Source organism: Melospiza georgiana, chromosome 1 (genome assembly GCF_028018845.1).
Source record: "Melospiza georgiana isolate bMelGeo1 chromosome 1, bMelGeo1.pri, whole genome shotgun sequence".
In the NCBI taxonomy this organism is placed as follows: domain Eukaryota; kingdom Metazoa; phylum Chordata; class Aves; order Passeriformes; family Passerellidae; genus Melospiza; species Melospiza georgiana.
This window is the reverse complement of record NC_080430.1, coordinates 95,612,463-95,638,889: the sequence shown is the minus strand read 5'-3', so window position 1 is coordinate 95,638,889 and position 26,427 is coordinate 95,612,463. Positions and strand designations below refer to the sequence as shown.

The 26,427-nt window shown below is 38.3% G+C and overlaps 1 protein-coding gene across 4 annotated transcripts in view; it reads right to left on the bottom strand.

The window, feature by feature from the left end:
- The window catches only part of MBP (myelin basic protein), a 112,293-nt gene that overhangs the window by 69,670 nt on the left and 16,196 nt on the right, over positions 1-26,427 (bottom strand). For all 4 annotated transcript variants that reach the window (XM_058045844.1, XM_058018226.1, XM_058045836.1 and 1 more), the window contains exon 2: positions 17,139-17,212. In XM_058045844.1, the coding sequence (XP_057901827.1) occupies positions 17,139-17,189 (51 nt within the window). In that variant the 5' untranslated portion in view covers positions 17,190-17,212. The remainder of the gene's footprint in view (positions 1-17,138; positions 17,213-26,427) is intronic.

The window sequence follows — 26,427 nt, the reverse complement described above, 5'->3', positions numbered from 1 at the left end:
GCAAGCATACCTTGAACTCCCAGGCTGGTGCTGTGACCACTTCCCTGGGGAGCCTGTTCCAGTGCCCAGGCACCCTCTGGGTGAGGAAACTTTTTCTGAAATCCAAACTAAACCTCCCCTGACACAACTTCAGACCATTACTTTGGGCCCTATCACTAATCACTACAGAGATGATTCAATTTACCACAGTTTGATTCATTAGTGTGGTTCTAGTAAGAACTCTACATCTTCAGGAGAAATATTGTACTGAAATTCAAGAGCTACGTGTTGGAAAGAAAAAGAAAAAGAGGTGATTTAAATAAGTGCTACTTTGCACTATTTATAGTCATCATCTGTGGAAGGCCCAGGCTCTGGGAGGGAGCATGAAGCTCTACCAGCAAGCACACCTATTCGCTGCCTGGGAACGTCTCCAGCTCCAGGCAGGAGCACTTGTTCTCTTCTTCAACTTCCACCTTTTCCTACAGTGCCTAATTTTTAGATCTTTTCTCTTTTATAGCTATTTAACAAAAAAAAAACCCTACCAAAAACAGCAACAAAAAACAAATGACCAAAACACCTAACTCAAAAAACCAAAACCAGCCACATAAAAACCCAGCTCAGCCGAACAGCATTGCCTTTTTTTCTGTGACCAATCAACGTTTACTTTGTACTGTTACACTACACAGGCTGCTCTCAATCTGTCAAGATTTGGTAACTCTGACAACTGCCCATCTTTCTAGAAAGGTTTCAAGAAATCAAGGATCATCATACAACCAGAAAGTGCACTTCACACCTCTTTTCTCTTTTATGTGGATTTGTTCCAGAAGAAGGCCTCAGTATGTTTTTTTTTTTTTTCAATAATTCATAAGTGCAATACTTTACTGAAGGATAAAAGACTGTCAAAGGTAGGTACATTTTGTACTCAACAGAAACCTCTGCATTAACATTGAAGGAGTGATAATGTATTGGTAAAAAGAAAGAAATGCTTTATACACAGCGTTTCAAATGCTTAGCTGTTTTTCTTTTTTTAAATGGCATAACAGTTTTAACAGTAATTTTTCCCCATGGATAGAAGGTGGGAAGGAACACCCTGCTTGGAGGGCAAATGGTGTCTAAGCCCCTGAATAGCCTCCTGTGATGAAATGACTGGTTTTGTGGAGGAGGGGAGGATCATGACATCATAGCCACTGACATTAGCATGGCCTATGACACAGCCTCCCACAGTCTGCCACTCTACCCTTCCAGTCAAACCAAGAAGATAAACTCTGGGTAGGTGGAATACAAGGGGTGGGTAACTGCTAGGAACACCAAGCTCAGAGGATGGCAATCAACAGCATGGAGTCCATCTGTCTGTCAGTCAGCAGCAGCACCCCTCAGGGATCCACACTAAGGCCCAATAATTTAATGTCTTTATTAAAAAACCCAGGTAATAATAATAAACTGGGGGGCTGGTCAGTACACAGAGGCAGAGATGCTCTTCAGACAAGGACCTTGACAGGCTACAGAAGTAAAGAGACAAGATGATCCTAAAGTCCAATAAAGGCACATGCAAAACTCTGCAACTGAAATGGGATAACTCCATTCACAAGGATCAACAGGGGCCAAATGGCCTGGAAGCAGCTTTGCAGAGAAGGTTCCTTTTTAATCTTTTTTTTTTTTAATTTTTTTGCATCTGTTTTAGTGAAGTAACTACAAATGGTTGCATTAGAGGTGTTTTGCACTGATGAGCAGCTCCTGAAGTACATGGGAAAAACAGGTGCTATTGGCAAATAGGTTTAACTCCAGTTCTCCAGAACTTGGGCATTTGAGAGAAAAGAAACACAAGGGCCCCTATGGAGCAACAAGAAAAGGCTTTGGAAGAAAAGATGTGTCAATTGTGTGACTATTTTTCTCCCGCTGCTCTGTTTTGCTTCTCCTGAACACTCAAAAGCTACTTTGCTCAGAGTCAGCACTCCCAGCAGTGATGACAGCTTCCTGAGGGAAAAGCTGTGGCCAATACACCAGTTTAAAGCCACTTGAGCAGTCACAGCTGATCACAAAGAGTTACAGAAAAACAGGAGCTTGACTGAACAATGAAGAATTCAGGATCAATTTCTCTCCAGAGGGAAGAGTTTCTGGCCTCAAAACCAAAATGAGTGAACTGCATGAATGACTACAAAAACCCTCAGATACTATACTCTCTCAAACACAGGCAAAAATGCAGTCAGACAGTACTTGAAAATAATACCCCATCAAAAATGTTAAGAGACTTTACAATGCCAGAACAGAAAACGCACCAACTTTTATAGAGATGGGATCACTAGGTTTGGTTTCTGCTTGGTTTGCTGTTTTGTTTTGGTTTTTTTTTTTTTTTTTTTTTTTTATAATTTGCATAGCAATAACAAGAAAATAAACTAAAAAACAGTTGTCATAATTAAATAAAGTAAATTTTGCACAGTTGACGACTTATGAACCTATTCCCATGACAGTTACAATGCTGGTTACTGAAGAGCCCAGGTAAATAACATAACATCAACTCCTGGCCATAATGCATGTCTCAGTGATCAACAAATAACATCCCTGGATTCAGCTAAAACAACAATTGTCATTGAAATCCAATAAAATAATGACTAGATATGCCTGATAAATATTTATGACACTTAAATTAAAGGACTGTGATAGTACTTCATTATAAGAATTTATTTTTGCCCATCTTTTATGTACCCTGATAAAATGACATCAGTAATGTAAGTACCTCACTGAAATTAACATCTCCTTAAGCCACAGTGAGGAAATCACACAGCCTGATAAGCTCATGTTACCTTCCCACTGCAATAATTATTTACATACATGCACTTCTCTCTATCCTCCAAGTATTTTCAGACAAAAAGGAGCCTGGTAACAGAGAAATTAACAGTTAAAAGCTGTAAGACTTCATCAAAGTTCAACAAAATCATCTTTATCAGCATATAAAAGGTATTTAGTTCAAAGCTCTACTGTAAGTCATATTAGATGTGATTTAAAAGAAAGGTTGATCATTTAAGTAGAATCTTCTCCAGTACAAAAGCTCATTTTCAAGGCTAGACACATGACCTTTCCCAAGTAACATTTACTGTAACCATTTACAAGTAACCAAATCCTTAGGAAAAACAAATCTTCTGATAGACTATGAAAAATTAGAAGCAGAGTTAACAGAACAGCTCAAGGGAAATTTCTTGTACTATCAACACCCAGTCTATCCCCAACTCTTTTTGGTTTTTTGCCACTCAAACTTTCCTCCCTCTGAAGGAAGGTACACATGCAAAACAAACTGATTGCATGTGGAATCCTTTTTACCTACAGATAGATATAGGTATAAATACAAATACACAAATATCAAACAAATATTAAAATGCACAAAATATTTAAAGTAGAACCTCCAGAGCCATGAACTGGAGGACTGCAAATGCAAGAATTATAAACTCCCAGCCAACCTGAACCTGTGGGGGACTTGCTTCTTCAGCTGCATCCCTTCAAAATTATGGTGCCTAGTGGGATTCATCCCAGGATACTCAAGGAGCTGAGCAATGTTGCCAGGAGACCTTCCTTGATGATTTTTCAATGGTCTTGGGATGTTTTCAATGATATCTTGGGAATCTAGAAAGTTCCCAGCTGACTGGAAGCTGGCAAATGAAGCAGACCCTGATCTCTCCTCTCTGGTGATCAGTGACAGGACTGAAGGGAATTAGCTGATGTTGTGTCAGGGGAGGTTTAGGCTGGGTATTAGGAGAAGGTTCTGCACATAGGCAGGTGGGTAGGCACTGGACAGAGCCAAGACTGAGAGAGTTCAAGAAATGTCTGGACAACACTTTCAGGCACACGGTGTGATATTCTTGGCGATGTCCTGTGCAGGGCCAGGAGCTGGACTCGGTGGGTCCCTTCCAACTCAGGATATTCTATGATTCTAGGAAATATATCAGGGTCCTGAATTATGGTGTGGTATGGAGACGAAGAGGAAGAAGGGCAAAAACTGGTTTCATCTCCTGTCCACAGGGTCAGGCTGCAGAGAATACAATTCCTTAAACTACACTGTTGTTTTCCCAAGGTTTTGCTCACACTGCCCACAGCAAATCCCATTACATTAATGTGCAAAATCTATGTTAATGCACTACTTGGCTGGGAATTTTAAGTGCACAGACGTCACACAGTCAAAGACTGCATTTCCCTCAGCAACTGTTACTTAGTAACCCTCTGCACATAAATAGAATTTTACATCACTGCATATGTGTTGTGAAGGCTAAAATCCATGCCTCGATTCTATAGGCCAGCAGGGAGGAAAGGAGTCATGCGGGCAACTGTAAAACAAAGTAGCACCAACTATTTTCAACTGCTTCTCTAGGCAGAGAATTTAACTGGAGAGAAACCTGTGGGTAAACAAGAAGCTATTTCCACTCCCTTCTTTCGGTGGTATTTCATCATAAAAAGGGAGCAGGTAGACCTTGGACAGAGTTTCTGGTATTATTCATGTGCTGTGCGGTGGGGACTGCAGACACAAGCACAACAGACCACACAAAGCTCTCCACCTTCTCCCCTAGAGGTAGCATAACCCAGAGGCTATGCAACTTCTGGGTAAAACTGGTACTGCCAGAACCACAGTCGAAACAAAACTAAAAAAAGCTGTGTGAATCAGATCCAGGACTGAACAAAACAGGTGGAGCATGGTGGATAAAAAAAATAAAATCTTAAAATAAATCCAGACTAGCATCCATCAACTCTAAATACAAAAGCTTAAATAGCTGTATTTGATTAACATGTATTTGATCCTTTCCTTATATAGGCTAATGACAGGCTAACTCAAGCAGCTTGGATCAACATGGTACTTCATAATCACTTTAGACCCAGAGATTGCCTTTGTAGCACTGAACAAAAGAGGTGGCCTGCTGGAAATACCTAGACATCTTTTTAATTCAATTCCCTAGCACTGCAGATATTACCACAACTCTGCTTAGTCCCATCCTTTGCCTCTAACACCCCGCAGCTGTAGCTTCTTAAATGATTTACTATAATAAAAGTGAATTATCTTGACAAAAAAACCTGAGTTACATATAAGCAAGAAATATCTTCATTTGAAGAGGTTACAGGTAAAAACTATTTGCAGTTATTAAACCAAGTGAATAAGTATAAGCATACAGATAAGCAAACACACTTAATTTGCAATTCTATTTTGCAAGCTTACAAGTTGTAAAGTATAGCACTTCCCCTTAAGTGCAGCATTCAAATAATCATTTCTTACTTCTTCTGAACAATGAAAAATTGTTATTCTAAACCAGGATTTTGAAAGCTTTAGCAAGCCAAAATATTCTTAACCCTCAAAATTCTTCCTCAGCTCCCATCCTGGTAAGAGGTAACTCAACAGATACAAAAGTTCTCCTTGCAAAATCCCAGGGAATAAATCCTTTGAAATAAGGGTTCCTACTTAAAGCTTTTTTCTTATCACCTTGATATTAGTAACATTGTAAGAAGCAAGATATGCCAGCACAGATCAGAAATCTTTACTCCAAGAAAGCATCAAACAATTTCTTTTAAGAAAACAGTGTTAGGCTATGAACCATGCTGAGGTTTGAAACTAGCATTTTGAAACTAACACATTATATCGTGACTAGAAGTCCAGATGCTCAGACTTGTCTCTGAAGTCCTCATATTCTTAAGGCCACAAGACCCAACTAGGCAGTGCAGCAGCAGAATTGAGAACTGAGCGAGAGACTCGGCCAAGTCTTACTCAGTGACTGGGACATTTAAATGGGCCAATTAAATGGCCATCTGGCTCCAGCACAAAGACAGCAGCTCTGCACCTGTTCCACCAGCCCACAGTTTGCAGTCTGCTTGGTTAAAGCAAGCCCATGGGACAAACCCAGAACAACTTGTCATCTGCTGAGACCAGAGCTCAAAGCTGGGATCAAAGCCAGGGCCCCTGCTCCTGCTGGAGCCATCTCCCCTGGGGCCCTCATGCAAGGCATGTTCAGAGGGTCCCTCCAGTTCCTTACATACAGCAGCAGCAGACATCATCAGAAATTATCAAAGACATGTAATTTAGTTGATACAAAGTCTGTGTGTCAATCCCTACAGGCTCCCAAAATGCCATAAACCCTTTATTCTTCCATAGTCAGGTGACTCAACAGCTGCAATAGAATATTATATTATTGCAGTATTAACTGCATTATGCTATAGCATTAGGAACTCTGTAAAATCCCAGAGCAGAATCTGATGCCTGGAAGATCTCAGCATCCCTTGCCAAAGGCAGACATGTCCCTTGCTCCACTGGTTGTTCTTGTACTTGGAGTTAAAGGCACCAGCCAGGACACCTGTACAATCTGCCGAGAGGGTATTAGAAGCCAGAGCTCCTCATCCCAACTGAACATCCAATAACAGGGATTTTGGGGTCTCCTTTCCCCCAGGCTCCATAAAACTTCCATTTTTATATGGTTTTATCAATCCTTATAAAGACTACATAGCATAGCATAATATAAAAATAATAAAAAATGAAAAAACAATAGACAAAATATCAGTGGAAAGGAAAAGAAGGCAACAGACAGTAAAAGTATTTTGAAGAGACTCCTGAATGTAGTTCTGTTCCTTCCCTTCCTGAGAAGACTGCAGGAAGGCAGAACACATAACACTGAGGTCAAACAAGAGGAAAGTGTCAAAGCCTAATTTTTATTAGGTATTTCACCTATTTTTTTTCCTTGCCAATACCCTTGCTGTATAAATATATGGCAAGAAATTAGTTAAAGCACATATAAAGAAAAACCTTTTCTTTTGAAATTTTTTTTTTTAATATTGTATGGTAGAAAAAAAATACCAAAATTAAAATTAATTTGTCAAGTAAAAGTATTCTGAAGTTGAGTGCTCAGGACACATTGTTAGCGCCTACAAACAAACACACTTCACTTAAGTCAATCTGAATGTAATGGATTACAGCTGTTCAGATCCATCTCAAATAAAATGTATAACACAGGTTTGATTCTGAAGGAAACTGGGATTAGGACCCCACCATAGGAGAAGAGCTCCTCTCAGCAAGTTTCTATCAGCAAGTATCCTGCAGCACATGACAAGTTACTTATTTCAGCACAAAAATATAACATTATGTGCAGCCTTGACCTAGAATCTCATCTCACATGACTAAGCTCCAGAAATAATGTCAATCATCCCAAACACACTGACTTTTCTGTGCAGTAGTGCACCAAAGACAAAACAGTTGTTACTTTATGAAGTGGGTTTCATCTACTCTGAGCTCCGAAGCCTGTCCTAGAACATGAAGATATACATTTATACTAGTACTATAGATTTGGTAAATATATTAAAGATATTTAATTTTAAATCAATGCATATTAAGTATTGAAATCTATTAAATATATTTTATGATCTATAAATGTTTCTCAACTATTACAGGCACTGACTTGAGATTCTGAGTCTCACATGCCCTCATCCTCTCACATCTTTCATCTTCCAAGTCTCAAAAACCCAGAATTGTCTGGAATTCCAGACAAGAGTCTAAGGAAAAAAAGTACTGATTATTCAGGCTTTATCACTGTGTACCATAAGGCAAGTTTCATCTGCAGCAGAAAGCTCTGGCTTAGCATTTAGAAAACATTCAGTCTGTAGCTCACAGGGAAGATCAGAATAAACAGACTCCCCAGGGTGAAAGGCTACTGGTGTTGCCTTTTGAAACTAATACAGATAGCACATCTGCAGCCATACAGGCACAGAAGCACAGTATCAATACTTGAATATACACCTGCATTTATATACAAATATTTTATTAAATATACACTTGTACTTTTTTCAATATGGACATGTGCATACTTACATATATGTGCACAAAAGAAACAAAAGTGGGATTTAAAGTTTTTGCAGTTCTTCTTCACACTGACAAATTTTAGCCACATTTCCCCAAAAGGACTACACAGAAGTTCTTGCATTTGATGCATGTAACAAATTCTTTAACAGGTACAAATGCAAGGTACAAATGCAAAAATCCAAAACAACTTCATGTCAACACAGTATATAAGTGACAATGATAGTTGCTCATAAAAATAACAGAATATTATTTTCAGCTTTCAAATATTGACAGTGGCACTACTGGATTGCTTTGTAAAGCAATGTACTGTGGTAGGCTGGGAAGGTTGCAGAAAGTCGTGTTATAACATGAAGAGAGAACTGGCTTGAAAAGAAAGTAGTTATTCTGGTGGATATGTGTTGTCAGAAAAGTGTAAATTTTCTCTGTTTTCTTCGGTGGTGTTCACACCTTCCTGACCAGACTGCCTCTTAACTGGCCATCTCTTCACTGTTTCTGAGCACTGTTAGCAGCTAAATAGTATTTCTAATACCTCAGAAAAATCAAAGCAAGGCATTTTGAGTGCATCAGAGGTGCTGCCAGAAAATAGCATGCAGTAAGAAATTGGGTGAAAGAAGCAGAAGGAAGATGAAGGAAGGAGCTATAGCTATGACCACAAAACCAAAACAAGAAAAACCCCAAATGACTCAGATTTCAACATCACGGTTTCAATTTTTTTTATTCAAAACATCTCCAGTATATTGGTATTTCTATAATTCACCTAAAAACATCTGCACCACCAAACACTGAATCCATTCCTGAAGCTCTTAGACTGAACAGGAAAATCTGAGGACCCAACAATGGTGACTACTGTTTTGATAAGTGCCTGTTTGAAGATATATCTCATTTGTGACAGACTTGCTAAGATTTCAGGGTCTCTTGGGTCTTTCCAATGTTTTTTGAGCTGCCTGGAGTTCCAAGCAAGCTGAGTGCCCTCAGGCCTCCCTGAATTCAGCTTTCAATTCTAAGTCCAGCCACACCAGCCTGAACATCACTGTGCGGCACTGTGACAAAAATGCAAGATTTCCATTATTGCGTCTTCTTCATTGCAACTGATGCTCAGAAGTCCCCCTAATCATCCAAGGTAACAGGCATGTAACTTGTGGCTTTTAGCTCTATGTAAATATTGGTATCTGTAGGGTGCTGCACTGAAAGATCAGATTTTTTTTAAGTACAAATCTTATCTCAGCAATCAAGAGTAACATCATATTATTCTGCTTTAAAGTTTTTCAATTTCCTTTTACCAAAACATTTTTTTCCTCCCCCAGCAAAAGCTAACAAAGTATTTCCATCAACCAGACGGCCTGTAACAGTTAAATAAAAAGGAAAATCATTCCATGGAATTTCTCCTCAACGTGGAAAAATCCATTTCTGAACTGTAGCTGCAGACAAGTTAAATTTATTCACTGCACAAGTAGCTCCAATTACTCAAGAAATTCAACTTCTGAAGTGCAAAAAGAAGTTACTGTCAGCAACACTTTGCATTGGAAAGCCCTACAACCTTTTCCTTCCAATCCCCATTGCACACTTGCTGAATTTACAAATGAGAGCAAAATTCAACTCGGCTTAATGTGGAACTCCTCTTTTCTCATGGCAAAATATTTAGCATCTGAGATGAGAGTGTTTTGACTTTGTACTGATGCACAGTGTAAAACTATGTCTTACAACAACCCTATCTGCATAGTCAGTTGCACTATCAGAAATACACTTGTGAGAAACTGAGAATTAAAATGAAACATGACTCCAGAACTTTTCCTCACAGCTGCTGCCCAGGAGCATCAAACAGCACTGAAATAGCACTAGGAGGAAAAAGACAAGAACAAACTTTAAAATGCACTTTTAACAGGTTTTAATACTTTAGTAAGCGCTACAGAGCAGATTTGCCAGTCACTATCTTAGACACTGGAGATTCTGCTGTGGTTTGACACCGGACACCCAGAGGTAAAGCTTGGCCATTTCTCTACAAGGGTAGAGAATACATTTCACCACAACTTATTTACAGATATAAGTGCATCTTAAGGTAACACATTACTGCAGAAGACTTTTAAGCTCTTCTCAAATACAACCAGGGTCAAAGTAACAAATCAGAATTTTCACCTGACCCAATTTCAGAGGAAGTGATACAACATTACTGCCACACGCTGATCCACAACCACCGTAACAGGAAAAGCACAAAAGGTTCTGTGAGGAAGGAGGACACTGCTCCCTTTCTGGATCTCCATGTCACTTACTGCTTCCTCAAAATTAAAAATATCAACAGCTTTCCCTTCATTTTTATGGCATGAAGGTGCCAAAACACTGAACAACATGTTCTCAGGCTGAAGTATGGTCTGATTTACTAGAAAAGTCGTCTCAGCAGCTAGAACAGTTCACAGAGAGTTCACAAAGAATGCCTACTGCATTACACCCCTGTTCTTCCAGCTCCTTGCTAATTTAAGTGGCACTGGCATTAAAATCATCTGACAGGACATTTATCTAGCTCTGCATCAAAGCTAACAAGGAAGGAACGGCAGAAAACTAGCACAAAAACATGGCATCTGAAGCACAAGGCCTTAAAAAAGCACAGAGCGCACTTCCCTCTTTTAGTCAGTTCTGCAGGCTGAGGGCGGGAGAACAAAGCCCAACACCCTGCCTCCTCCCCAGCCAAAACCACAGCCACTGCAGCTCTTCCTTTTTACACCCAGGCAGGCTTCACCAGCTCAAGACCCAAACCACGGAGCACTAGGACTCAGCCATGGCATGCAAAACAGAAAAACACACTTGAAACTTATTTTATGCAAGCAGTGCCCACTCACTGTTTACTCACTTTTTCACTGAAACACAGACGTAACCATACACTGGTTATACAATTCAGGCAACTCCTTAAACATTATCAGTGGGTGCTGTGGCAGGGCCAGAACTTGCTCTTCACTTGTACCTGCCTTGCTTCTCACCTTTTATCTTTTCCACCCATTCCTTGCACAGTAGCCTTCACATGCACCAAGGGGAAACATGGAAGTGTAGGAGTATCATCCTCAATTCACGTACCATTTATTGTCCTCACAAAATTTCAACGAGCTTGCTATATTTTAGACATGAGGAAGATTAATTGCTGCAACCACAATTGAATGTACTAAATTCAGCACCCAAAGGGTTTAATAAACAGTCAATTATTGAAACACATTACTTGTATTTAGATACAAGTTGTTCCTTTAAACTTCATAGCAGAACTATTTGCCCACTGAAACACTAACACAGACTTCTGATACCATACTGGGTGCTGGTGTTAAGGTTAATATTTGAGGACACATGTCACAGCTACTTCATGCTTGCCATTCTCAGAGGTTTCAAACAGTAAGTCATTTCTGTATCATCTCACCAGCAGAAGCACATTAGTGCCTGAAGGCTCCACTCAAGGTCTCCAAGCACTACTATTAATACAGAATGACATTGCCTATATCCCAACAAACCATGCAGTTAGACAGCACAAGGTTAAGAAATGAAACAGGAAGACAGAGAGAGCACATGAGGATTTGCTCAAGGGCAAAGCTAGGTGGATGGTAGAACATGAAGAAAACAGACTTCTATCAAATTCAACTGTTGTTCCTGAACCTGACTGCCCAGAACTTCCCTTCACACCCTTGAAGATGATTTGCCTCTTCCAAAAGCAGCAGTTCCTTGTACCAGGTATACCAGTATAACCAGATCCTACAGAGCATATCTAACTTGTAAAACTGGCTGGTGAAAATGCTCATCAAATCTCTAACAGAAAACACTGGTGCTCTCAACAATTTGAAGTTTTTTTCTCCTCTTTGCTTGCCTTCAGAAAACATACTGGCTCAAGGAGGAGTGTTTTAATCTGTCTATCAAATAGCAAAGAATTCACCATAATAGTTCCTGTGCTCTTCAATGCTTTACAGGAAAGAGTAAAACTCTGAGAAAACCCACAGTTACACTGGAAAATAAAAATAGTGCTATACAATTGTGCTAGGAGGAAGAAGTGAGAAGGCTTTGTGATTAATTTTGGTATGGTAATAAGACTATTTATTTTTGTTTATTTTTTACAGAGAAGTGTACCCCAGACTTCAAAATCCATACAATCTCTGTGTTACATCTCTCAAGCTATATGTACTAAAAATAATAAACTTTTATCTTACAAAAATAATACTTCAGAGCAATTAACTAAGCAAGTACAAAGTGTTTCATCTGTTGTATTTTTCCTTTTTTTGATAATTTATGATGCATACCAAGAGGAAGCACCTGGCAAAAACCACACATCCAGCTCAGGCCTGTAAGCAGCCTAAGCCATGAGAGGTAGTGAAAGCTTTTATGCTTGCAGATCACTGAGCATGCACGAGATGAACAGCTCAACTACCATCGTGTGCCAGTCATCTTTAGAATTTCAACTCCCTTTCACCAGGAAGAGACAGAAAATTTTCAATCAGTGTTACCCAACTGCAGCTATAGGGTGCTAATTTCACAACATTAGCAAGGTAACAGGGGGAAAAAAAGAGGAGAGAAAATAGTTTCTGTGCTGCTTTAGAGGAGATTCTAGCAAGGTAACAGGGGGAAAAAAAGAGGAGAGAAAATAGTTTCTGTGCTGCTTTAGAGGAGATTCTAGCAAGGTAACAGGGGGAAAAAAAGAGGAGAGAAAATAGTTTCTGTGCTGCTTTAGAGGAGATTCTAGCAAGGTAACAGGGGGAAAAAAAGAGGAGAGAAAATAGTTTCTGTGCTGCTTTAGAGGAGATTCTATCTGATTTACTGATGCACGCTCACTGAAGCAATTTAGCTTGAAGTAGTTATGCTGAGCTCGCCTTAAACACTTAGAACCTGTTAGTTTATTAAAGTTATATCAAATCAACCACTGTAAAACACATTATAGAATCTAGGTACATAGCACAGGGCAATCAAAGGCAAGATTTTTCACAAGTTCATTACCCAGCAAGACTTGGTCATTATTAACAGATTATTTTTAGTTCAAAGAAAACATTAAATTGCAGACTGAATACCTTATTCATCATTTTGTCTGTTTTCAGTTTTGGCCTGCAATTACATTTCCCAAGGCTTTTCAGTACTGAGTACCAGAAGCAGCAATTTGGTTTGGTTCTTTGCTGATGTTTTACAGCACACCCCAATTACATAAAGGACATGAACTAGGTAGATAATCCAGCATTTCCCATAATCTAATATGTCCCAGGCTTGTATAAATTTCTTGAGCAATCCCTTGACATGGCAGTGCAGTGCAGTGGGTTTTGATCTTTCATAATAGGTCATAAGCTTGATTTCCAGCTCCCCACAGTACTATGTGACCATGGAAATCAGGCTATGTGGACCAGATGCATTTGGACATTTGGAAGTTGTTCTGGAATAAGTGGGACAATGCCAGACCTTCCTTCCAAACCCCTCTTCCTCAATGACATTAAGGGCTAGTTTTGACAGAGAGCAAAACAGTTCAAAGATTTTGGGATGGCAATAATGTGCTGTGCAGAATTAATGAGGAGCTATCAGAGAACTGTGCTGTTGTAACACTGGCAGCTTTAGTCATTGCGAAAGAGATTGTGCCACTTCGTAGTGTAACAATGACAAATTAGCACACAGCAACTAGAACGCTGAACCAGTAAAACTCCACTGTCTGCTCTTTTTACTCCTCTACATTTAGCTCTATGAGAAGTTTAAGAAACTCAGGGCAATAAACTCATGACAGCCTATTCATTTTGTTATTGTTGTTCTTAGATATATTTATGTTAAATTCAAACTCAAGTATTAACACTAAGAGGAATGTAAACAAAATAAATACTTAAACATTTACTAATGCATCAAGCAGATGCAAAGTCTAGTATCATTCAAAGCAAAAAGAAAAGATAAAATGCAGAGTTCATTGAGGAATGTTTTTTATCTTACAAAACTAAAAAATGCAGATCCATCAAACATACCAGAAAGAAATCCCACAGAAATGAGTATGCTATTGCTGCAAGTAAAAGAGAAAGGTTTTGTAAATACTGCTCCACATTATTTATATCAAATATTTTTCAAAGTATTCACTAAATTTCACTATCTCATTATTTATTAAATAATCACTGTAGCTTGCCATATCTATATATCAAGAGGAGAACAATATTTTGAATCATGAGAAGCCATCTTAATGTCTTCTGTAAATTTCCTAATTTGAAAGCATATTAGTGTCACCTAAGACAGTTCATGAAATAATTGCTTTCCAGAAGTCCATTTCTAATTTTGTGATTCAAATGCACAAATTTACTAAAAGTAAAGTGAAGCTAGATGCCAACTCTAAAAACCACCAAACCAACCTAACAGTAATTGCTGGACTAAAGGACATTTACTGGACAGCCAAGAACTGGGATTGCTGCAATTTGCAACAGTCTCTTTAATGTCCGTACACATAAAATAGCTTTGTGGAGAAATGGTCTACCATTCCAGGAGCAGTACAATGGCTGTAAATCAGACCTCAAAGGTGTCACTGTCACATTTTCTGAAAAATGCCTTCGCCAGGATTTCTTCTCTTGGGAGGCTGGGGAGCCTCAGAGAAAAGGGCAGGTAATGTTATCTCATTTGCTTCTCCCTATTTTCCTGCTTTGGAGTGTGGTTTGGAGATTGTTTATCCAACATGTGAATTGTTTTTACTCAATGACCAATCACCATCTGGCTCTGTCAGGACTGTGGAAGAGGTCACGAATTTTTCATTAGTATCTTGTTAAGCCTTCTGTAAGTATCCTTTCTCTATTCTTTAGTATTTTTAGTATTGTTTTAGTATAGCATTCTTTTATATAATATAACATAACATAACATAATATAACATAATATAACATAATATAACATAATATAACATAATATAACATAATATAACATAATATAACATAATATAACATAATATAACATAACATAACATAACATAACATAACATAACATAATATAATATAATATAATATAATATAATATAATATAATATAAATAACATAATAGCATATAATAAAATAATGAATTAGCCTTCTAAGAACATGGAGTCAGATTCATAATTTCCTTCCTGCCACAGGGGACCCTGAAAATACCACACAGAAGTTCAAAGAAGCTGCCTAAAATCATGGTTTTCCTATAAACCTACAGTTTTGGGACAGGACTTAAAGTAAACAGCCTGAAGAGTCAAAGTAATGAAATTTGGTGAGATGTTTGCCTCTTTCTTGCAGTTCTATTTCTATGAGAGAGGAGAGGCAGTTCAGCATTTCCACTGAAGTGTCTGTAAGCCATCAGCAGGTCTAGAAGATCAGTGGGAAAACAGTTCTAATCTACAGCAATATTGAACAACAACAAAAAAACCTACTTCAACTTTGAAAAAAGAGAAAAAAAAAACCAAAACAAACTGGTTTGGCTAATGCCTCTAAGAAACTGAATGCTGCCTGAAAGAACTGAATCAAGAATGACTAACTACAGGGAATCCATAGTAGCACCTTAACCATGTATTTCCTGATTTTAAACCTATAGCCTTGTAATTTCTTGTGGCATGATTACTGTTTAAGATAAAGGGAGACCATGCACATCTCTGTGCATAAAGCCAGATTTTGATCAAGCACTAACAGTTTCAAAGTTTAGGGGTTTGGTGTTTTGGTTTTTGGACCCTCTAGGACGATGAGTGAAGGACAGAAGATATTACTACAGTAATAAATTCCGGCCTCACAAAACCATTTTGGTAAACTAATTTTATTTTGATTGCAGAATCAAGTATTCTCCATGAACTGATTAGGACAAAGAAGGAATTTTAAAGAATTGCAGCCATCCATTTCCTTGTAGTTCTGTCCTATATACCAAGTGCAGACTCACGGTCACCTGACTCTCACTATTCATTACCACAGAATTTGTACCTCTGGCACAGGCTGTTGGAATTTGAATTTTTAGCTTTTTGAAGTCAGATATGGCCCACAACTCACCCACCTGCCATCCAGAGGCCTCAAACACATGATCCCACAGCAGGAGAGAAGCTACAATGTGTGTTTTTTAAACCAAATTTTATCTTCAAAGACCAAAGCAGGGGATATTTGGTGCACTGCAGCCCATCAAGCTCTGTAAACTTCATGTATCATACCTGCAGGATCTTACATGCTTACTCAGAAAGGATCAAAACATTTGGCTAAATGTTTCTGTTTGGTGCATTAGACATTTCTGCACAACAGAGTTTTCTAAAGGGCAAGTCTGCAAGACCAGCCACCACAAGACAGCAACTTGGGATTCATACTATTTGTACTCAAACTAAAACTTGGGCCACAACATATATTTTGCAAAATACTGCACTGACAAAAAACAAAACTGTATGTAGCCAGCTGTCCTCTGTTCCTGCTGCTTTCTCCCCATCCCTTCCAGTGTGACTATGCATTTTCCTACAGGAGATGGCAAGGAAGTAATAACTGCATGAGTTCTAGTTTGTATACCTTTTGGGGATAGCTGATAATCTGCCACAGCAAAGCAAAACACCCACATTGCTCCAGATAAAGCCAGAACTATCTGTTTACAGCTTATGTCCAATGCAAAGGGCAATAGCTTTATACAGTGTGGGCTTAGACTGCAAACTGTTATTTTTGGATGAGGATGTGTGGAAGGAAGATAGCAACAGCTAGCAACAAGCAGTGAGGTTTTTTTTTACTTTAAATATATATATAGAAAGATGTTCTGTTTTAAGATGTGTGAAATCTCTTCCGGTACAACACAGAAAAACAAATAAACAAGATATTATCACAAGGCAAACAGAACACCACATTATGTGCAGAATACACAACAGTGTCAGCAGATGCTTAGGAATCAAATACTAACTTTTAATGAACGTTTTGACAGTTCCCCTTTTTTTTTTTCCTAGGGAGGAGATTTTTAAAGCTGTATCTCCTTGGATTGATACTCTTGTCCTTAAAAATCCTCTTATTTTACCTATTTTTTCACAGTGTCTTTCTTATGGATAAAGCCAATTTTATTGCCCAAATGAAAAACTGTCAACACACAGAATATAACTCTGCTCACTGACTCTTAAAAAGATACTCTACAGTATCATGATTCTAAGTCACTTTCATCCATTACCACCATGACTGAGAAGATTATTACCAACTATGGATCAAACATCACATCTCTCACCAAATCCAGCACAACAAAAACTTCTTTTGGCCACATCTCATAGGACACTCTTTCAAAAACATGGTCACTTTACAGTGTAAACTACAAAATAGTAATGATAACAGTGATCTGGTAAACAACTACTGTCCTAAAAATACCCTGTATTTTACAGAACACATATTTTCCAAGTGGCTCTCTCTCTTCCATTTTCTACACTCACCTTGGTTGACTTCTCAGTGCTATGCTCTCGTTTTCCTACATGGTTCCCCATGATGGATCACCAAACTTTAAATTCTGAAAAGATAAAAACAAAACAACATTTTTGAAACCAATATATTTGTAAAGAAATACAAATAAATGTTTAACCTGACACATAACAAAGAAATTTTTCATATTCAATGAGAATTTTTACAATCCAAGGTAAGATCCTAAGGTAAAAATCTCCATGCTTATCTGGTCTATTTTGCACATGTAAGCAATATCAGAAAGCTTTCCTACTTCTATTAAAAAATAAATTGCTCTTTTTGACATTTGCACACTAGATTAGAAATTAGGTAGAGGCCCTGTGTTTCGATATTATGTTTTTAATAACAGTGCAGTACATATCAAATAATTTGTTACTATAAACTTCCATAAAAGTTCAAGTAAGTTCTTTTGAATTCAAATTTACCACTATATAAACAGCAATTAGTGAAAAAAGCACCACATTAACTGCTAACAATTTGCTGTGGAGGTTAGAACATGTGAGTTGTTTACAGCTCCCACTTTCATGATGAGCACATAAGAAATGCCAACTCTTTCTTCTTATTTTCTGGCTCATCCTACCATATCTCATCTTAGCAGAGCTTATGTAGGTTAAACCACAATATGCAAATTTCAGCTTTTAGAGCACACTCATGGTTGTGCCACATACTTCTTGTCATAGAAGCAGGTGTCTCTACAGGACCTTGCAGCTGCTGCCTTGAGATGATTTGAATGCAGTGCATCACTGCATTTAGAGTCATGAGACTTAAATTACATGCATGACTTAAAATTACATGCATGAAATAAAGCAATAGGCTATACAAACTCATATATTGTTGTAACCCCAGCTACACGCACGGATTTGTGTACAAAAGGATTCCAAAAACTGAAACTTTGCTCTTGACAAAATACACATCTGTGATGGGCAGTCATAAGTAATCAATCTAATTTTGTATCCCTACTTCAACTTTTAGAGAGACTGATAGATTTATTTACACACACACTTTACCACCCCACCCAACCCCCAGTGATAAATTTCAAATTTTGAGGGCCTACAGTGCTTATCTGACAATTCACTGAATTCAGTTTTCTCTAAGTTCCATGTTATCACTGTAACCAATTAAATAAATCCTTACAAAAATCCATTTCCAAGGTCTTGCAAATTCACAATTGAAAACATCCAAACTCAGTAAGTGCACTCAAGATAGAATTAATTACTAAATTGAAAACAGATATTTTTAAACCAGCCCTATCTATTGCATACATGATTTAAAAACCCACAAAAAACAAAAACCAAAAAGCCACAGATTACTGCAGTCCTGTACTTTCCAACTGTGAGATCAGCACAATCAATTCTCTCATTTTTGACATTCTAAAATTTTTGAAGGGAAAAATACAAATAAATTCATATACGCTGGGTTTCAGACCTGAATTTCCTCAAACTGGCTTTTGCTCTACAAATTATGAGCAGCAGCTCATTCCTCATCCAGTAGGTGATGAGGAATTGGTGAATTCCCAACATAAGGAAAGCAGAGCAGAATACAAAACTGTAAGACATGTCTACAGCAGAATATAAAGGCAAATGTTCTAAATGTTATTCTTCCATTCATTTATCAAAAAAATAACTATCAAATTTGGTCCATAACACACATATGTCTGAGTACACAGATGATGAAGCCAACATAACACTTGCAGACCACATCTGTGATCCTGTCCTCCTGCTTCCTGTTAGCCTCCCTCATGTCTCTGGAGTAACACTCCAGGAACAACCACCCTGTATCCATAAAACACTCCATAAACACTCCTAGCTAGATTTTACTTTATTTTTTTTTTTCATGGACAAATAAATGCAGATGCTTGGAGATAAGTTAGTTACAGGTAACTGCTATTAATTCCTCACATAGGAATAGAACTACTTTTCAGCTAAAGGGACAAAAGCAAGCAGCCACTAGCAAGGGTATCCTAAATGTTACAGATTTCTTCATGCTACCTATTAAACAGTGAAATCTGAGTAATCCTTCGGCAAAGAAGGGATTCCAAGAATCTGACATGAATTATGAAAGAAATTGTATAGTGCCAACTGTTCTGTAGATATCTGATTAGGAAGTAAAACCATACAAACATGCAAGCATTTATAGCAACAAAGATTTAATTTTTCACTTCAGCCTCAAGCAGAAATCCACCTTACTTGACTAAAAACTGAGCACACAGGTTGTTTTCACTTCAGGATGAAACACTGAGACTGACTCTGGTTCTTACTGTCCAGAGGGAAACCACACTGCACAGTTTCTACCTGCGCCAATCTTTATGCAATGAGTTGAGTCACTGACTTCAATGGGATTACTCACTTTTACAATCTTTGTAGGAACTTGCAGCCAACTATTCTAAACATCTCAGCTAGAAAAAGATTCATATTTTCTTTTTAGTCACCTTCATAATGTACAGGTTGCTGGACTAAGCAGCTCTGTATGAAGTGAAGACACAGCTTCTTACACTTCTTAACAATGTCCATCAACTGAACAGCACTCTTTGCAGAGGAATCCATGAATGATTCAGCACTGATGAACTGCCACAAGAACAGCCACAGTGCTCCAAGCAATGAAGAAACAGAAGTACTGTGGAAATGCAATACCTTCTTTGAATCTCACATGAATCACACCTAACAATAAGCTGCCAAAACAGGCCTGCACATGGGATCGACCTTATGACCACAACAGCACCTGCCAAAAAGCTTCCTAGTGAAATCCTGCAAGTTTTGTAAATCCTATGAGATGAGAAATTTTGCACATGAGCTTGAGTCACAAATGAGAGGGGACACCCCACTTGCCTGCAGTGGATGGAGTTACATCACCAGCTCCCCTACACAACTCCCCATAAAGAGCTCCTGGTTTTACACTAAAACCATCTGAGAGGCTCAGAAAACTAAAGGCCACACAACTAAACTGATTTAAAAGGACTAAAAGCTGAAAACACTTCTGCTACCTAAAAACTCTTTAGGGTGAAGCGAGTGAATTGGGGCAGGAAGTTGTGAGCCACCGCTGCAGGTGCCAGCAGCAGAGCCACCCCGCTGCCTCAGCACTATGCCACAGCCACCTACTGAGCTGAATCAGCTCTGCTGCCATGACCTGGCACTTCCCAATCCATGACTGATACAGCAGTAGCTCCACCTTTGCCAGCTGCTTTGAGTAATTCCAAAAACAGCCGAGGGATTTTGCCTGGGGAAATGAAATTAAGCGTCTCCTCCCATCGATTCACCTTCTCACAGAGTTTAGACTAACAGATAACCTGATGGAAGCCTAGACCAAGCAGCTTTCCCACTCCTTTCACAGCAGGAACCCATACTCCAACTAGCAACAACTACAGAAATGCCAGTGCCTTACCCAAGGAGAAAAACTTGTTTTTCCAAAACTCAAAAAAAGAGATGGAAAAACTCTGTTCTATACAACACATACCTGTAATAATACACTTTGGTTGGCATCATGTAATTTATCTTCATCTGAGCAGTTAATTAGAAATAGGGGTTTAGAAACATATATCATGGTAGCATTTTTAGCCCATTCTAGTCTGCCTGTCAGTATTTGCAGCTAAACAAGTTGTTCTAGTGATCTTCCCATACACCCCCTGTCCTATAAAGAAGATTTAGAATTGTCTTTGAAAGGCAGAAAAACACTTCTCCAAACCTTCTGAATGTAACAAGAAATGCAATGGCATTACTTTCTGCAGGTTATGCAGTTTTAACTGCAAAATAGCATTTTCTTACTCACAGGAGCCTGAAAAAAGTTCACCCATGTAGTCATCAGACTTTAAATAAGTGATATTGTAATTGAGGAGTCAAAACAGTCTGTAAGCCAATCCACATGGAGCACTTTTATTGAACACTATTGGTTACTTCAAATTAAAAAGCATAAACTACTGAATGTGTATCACACGATGCTGAAATTGGATTTTAAAATATGATCTTACCTCTTCCCACACGTTAATTATGACTCAACAGAACTACATGTAATAATAAAGGTATGCAAGGACTCACATATTTACAGGTATCAGAATATAATTACTACCTTGTCTAGGAATATGTATTCATCACAGACTGATGTTGGGTAATAGTGCAGAGCTACAAGTGCTCCTAGCCTTACTCACACATGGGAAGGGTAACCATAGAATAAAAAAATATGTGAGGAATTTACTTAAAACTTCCTGCTAAATTCACAACTACTCTTATACATTTTACTACTATATAGAGATCTTATCAGAGAAAAATAAAAGAGTAATTTCTTTCAAAAAATGCGCAAGTTCTCTCTAATTCTGACAGACTCCTAACATAAACTCTTACCCAAGGTTTGGTGGTATTTGTTTGTTGTTGGGTTTTTGGTTTGTTTTTTTTGGGTTTTTTTTTTTTTGTTGGTTGGTTGGTTTTTGAGGTTTTTGTTTTGTTTTTTTGGTTTTTTGTTTGGTTTTTGTCTTTGTTTGGTATTTTGTTTGTTTGTGGCAGTGTCAGGTCCTGGTTACACAGCTTCCTGGGAAGCAAGCTGACACACTGCACAGCAGTGGCTGCCAGCTAGATGGAAATTTTTGAGTGGTTTTTTTAGGCTCTCAGTGTGATACACATCTTTCCACGGAAGCCTTTCACTTCATCTTCCTTCAAAACGAGACCGAGGCACTCGGCATGCCTCATCTGTTTCTTCAGAATTCCCTCATTGTGGTAACCAAATTCCGGCTCACCAAGAAAGAAAACCTCCAGCAGGCACGAATGAGTGACCTGCAGCTAAATCCTTCAGCAGCCACAGTCAGACATTTCACAGACAGATGTGAGCAGCCACGTAACTAAAGCAACCAGCCCCATGGACAAACTGCTCCACAGGAGTCCCACCCTCTTAATTCAACTGTTCAATCAGTTCACAAAATATAGTGCCTTAAATCCCTTACAAGCTTAATTGTTATTCAACACAAGTATAATTTTTCATTATTGTGAAAGAGTGCAATACTTCCTAAGTCAAACTTTATTTCACTTTTGACTTCCACAATTATATTTCTCTGAAAGAAAAACACATTATTCTAGACATATTTCCATCATGAATTATCAAAACCAAGACTTCAGTGGTGACCACAGCCTATAAATCAGAGAAGTCAACAGAAGTTTAGTACTTACAGATGTATTTAATCATGATTGTACAGTGTTTTACATATCACAGTCTTGACCTATCTAGATATTACAGCAATTTCGATATTTACAGATAACTGCACGTACCTTAGCAAGGACACTAGGCCTAGAAAACCACTCCTCTGAGAGATTGGCCAAGTTCTGAAACACTTCTACCTGAGGAAGTACTCCCCAGTGCTAGCACAGTTGCTCAGTAATTGATACACACTTGATGTATCACTGCAAAGGACCCCAAAATTATTTTTCTCTAAAATTTTCTGCAACACTATGGCACATGAGAAAGGCTACAACAGCGAGAGAGAATATATTCTGTGAAAAAACGTTGTTGCAAACTATTTCCTAAAATTGCCATAGGGTAAGCAGGACCCAAAGTTTAAGATGTTTCCTGACTGTTTTGATTACCATTTTCTTCTACTGCCAACAAGAAGGATATTGCACACTATCTTTTACAGAAGCATGTGATTTCCAGGAATCTCACCTCAGCACACTGAGCATATTTCAAACGTGAATCTAGACTACAGTGAGATTACAATGAAATTGCTAAGCGACATTTATTTTCTGTAGCGCAGGTTCTTCTCACTTTTCTCTCCTTTCTTCCTTCAACCCACTCCACTCTCCTTGCTAGAGCACCATCCACCCTGTCCATTAAGGACAAGAAAATTTCTCAATAGGGCTCTTCTGCTTCCCAAATGGGAAAATGCTCCCCTAAGGTCATGCAGCACATGCTGGTACCTACACTCCTTTACGCAAACAGAAATCATCGATGACCACAATCACTCGGCATTAGCCACATGTTTACTGTTTGTCTTCAAAACACTAAGATTAGCAAAGCCCTGTGAACTCTGTGCCAATCCACCTGCAGGGTCATAAGGAAATTTCCTTATCAGCTTCAGTGCACCTGAGGAGGGAGCCAGGTAGGACCCCACAGGCCTGGGGCAAGGTACAGCAGCACGTCTGAGCACCCAGCACGCTCGAGCTCCGTCCCTTCTGCTGGCTGCACTTCTACCACTGCACCTACAAATGGGTCTTGACTACACTTGGATTTCCTTGTAAGTACTCTGTGACTTTGCTGAGGTACTTGTGCCTCTCAGCTATTCCCAGTCTAGGGAACAGAGGGGGCCACACGTACACCTCCCTTGAATATATGCATCAAAAGGAAAATGGTGCCCTCCTACAAAACGAAGACTGATTTGTCTGTTTTTATCTCAGGCACTAATATGAAAAGGTTCACTTGCTACATGCTGTCTTTTATGCACAGCACCACAATAAGATAGGCTGGGCGTTGTTATTTTCTTTTTCATATAGGTTTATGTCTGCATGGCATATAACACCTTGGATGGAGCTAGGACCAATTTTTCCCAGCTTTCTGGAAAGGATCAGACACATATTCACTGATTATTTTTTTTCAGCACATATGTGCTCCAGAGACAAAACAATCTGATACTACAGTAAAATACATTATCTCGTGGAGAAAAAAAAAAAAAAAAAGAAAGAAAAATATTGGGACAGAGAAATTTAGTAAGTTTAAGAATTGAGACATATCATAGCCTCATTCTATGCATTTGTAAGACACACAGTAGACTCCTAAGACCAATGGTTTCTCCTAAGATCATGGCTTCTAAAGTACTATATTTCCTTTACAAATACACCTTCACAGCTGTGAACCTCAACCTTCAGCCTCAGTGAGTCAACAACTAAAAGTAAGACATTTGCCCTAGATTTTGAATAATAGGAAATGCCACACAAGAATATATAATTCAAATGCAGCATTAACCAGGAGAATGAAAAAAAGAACAAAATTCATATTCAAATCATGGAGAATTTCAGGCCAAAGTAACAATCTTAACAGTACCAGAGGACAAAAATAAAAGCAACTGAGAAATGATACAGAAAATAATAATTGTTACTTGAAGACTTTCAGTTTCTGAGATTAAGGTACTCTGAAAACAGACAAGACCTAACACCTCTATTCTGATAAAAATTTCAAAATGTCAAGAGAATAAAACCAAGATATATTTGATAACTCACTTTTTTTCCCCGTTCTCTGCTTAGAAAAACCAGCCCTCTCCAAATGTTGAGCGGTTTATTCTCCCTTTCAAACTGAGGTAGGTTCCCTAAGCTTCCCAGAGAACACAGGCACTTTGATGATCAGTACTTCATTAACACTTTGTAGAGACTGACAACAACAGGCACACCTGCAGTTCTAAACACACATGAATTAAAGGCACTGTATGCCTGCTCTTCTCATATCCAACAGCCTGACAGATGGGACAAGGAGATGATTCACCCCCTTCAGACAGCATTAACTGTGCTGTGAGATAACACTGAATCACTAGATCCTTCTCAATTAAAAGGAAAAAAAAAAAAAGTCTCTCTCTCTCTCTCTCCCTGATCTTTTTCTCTCTCTCTTCTGACTTCATATATGTTATCTATACTGCAAACATATCAGCCAACAGGATGGATTTCCTGCAGATTCTCCTCTGTAACATTTGGCATGAATACTGATATTGCGAAAGGGTCTGACTTTCACCATACTCCGAGTTCACTCCCTTTGGCCCAATCTACTTCTCTACAGTCATGTCCCTCCCTTCCTCCCCATGAACACACTGCCAAAGAGGCACAAAACCCAGTGTTTCTTCTCTGACATGGAAAAAATGCATCCTTAACTCTGTGCTTATATTTCTCTCTTCTTGTGCTTTGTGTTTCTCACTTCTTTTTGCCTTCTTTTGCCTGGCTGTATTGTATGAGCGCTCATACATGAAATCATGATCCTAAAGTGTTTCTTAAAGTAATTTGATGAAGACTCAATCCTCAGTATTTTCATTTGTAAGCATGCTGAAGACATGCAAAATTCACGTGGCAGCCTCCTAAAAGGTCACCATTATCCAGAGTCCATTGACACAAACAAGACATTTCTCCAATCACAAATGGTTTGCAATGCAAGCTGCAACTGACACCTCATGAAGCTTAAATAAAGATTTATATGCTCCGCTTCTCTGAAATCTGTAAATAAATTTAAGAACAAAGTAACCCAGAAAGCTGTAGAGAAGCAATTTTTCTGGGCTTATAAATAATTATCTGGAAAGACAGATACTCTGACCCTAGTTTGGGATTTTCTCTGGGGATGACACACTGATTTACTTTCCCTTCTCAGAAGAGAAAGCAAAATTAATTTTTTTTGCAAAGGATAATTGCATAGCTGAGAAATAAATAATCAATTTATCTTCTTTTCAAATGGAATTTTAATCCAGATGTTTTGGCTTTAATTGTTTAGGTCATAGGCTCAGCAGGCTACAGTCACTAAGCTGTGAGTCGTTGCACTTGGAATTTTAAATAATTAATGAGTAACAGCAGCTGAAATCTGCATGAGGAACATCACCCTGACATAATTATTGTACTTGTGTGCTTCTTTAAATATGCTTTCAAGAACTCGTGGCTCGTACTTGAATATTGTCTCATTTTATGTAACTCATAAATGTCATGTGCTGATGTTGTTTTCCCAATCTTTATCAGAGGTACATTTAAAGCCAATATAGAAACAGTCATTACTGAATAACTACTGAAGAGAACAATGATAGACCCAAGGGAACATTTCCATTTGAACACGAGAATGTTCTAAATGTACACAAGACCATTATCTCTCCTTCTTTCATTAAAAAGAAAACTAGATTGTTTATTTCACATTAAAAGGAAGACAAAAGCATGTGACAGGCCAAACACTCATTTTTTTCAGCATGGTTTTCAAGTGCAGTTCACTATTTATCAGTGTACAAAAGAAAAAGATAACAAAATCTGGCAACATATCAAAATAACGGAGTGAGAACATAAATGTTTCAATAAGGAGATGAGCTGTGTATTCACTTTCAATCATGATTACCAAAATATATCTCAAATACACTCTATGATTAAAAGTAAACTTGTATATAATATTTGCAGCACCCATCACAAGAATATCTTGTTCTTGAACAAGTTGCACTTGTAAACTATTTTATTGTTAACTAAATATTTCTTAAAAAAGAAAATGTTGCAAATGCCATCATCTGTGATAGCGTTCACAGCCTTCAGTCAAGAGGGGTTTTCCAGACAGTACACAGATATAGAGAGG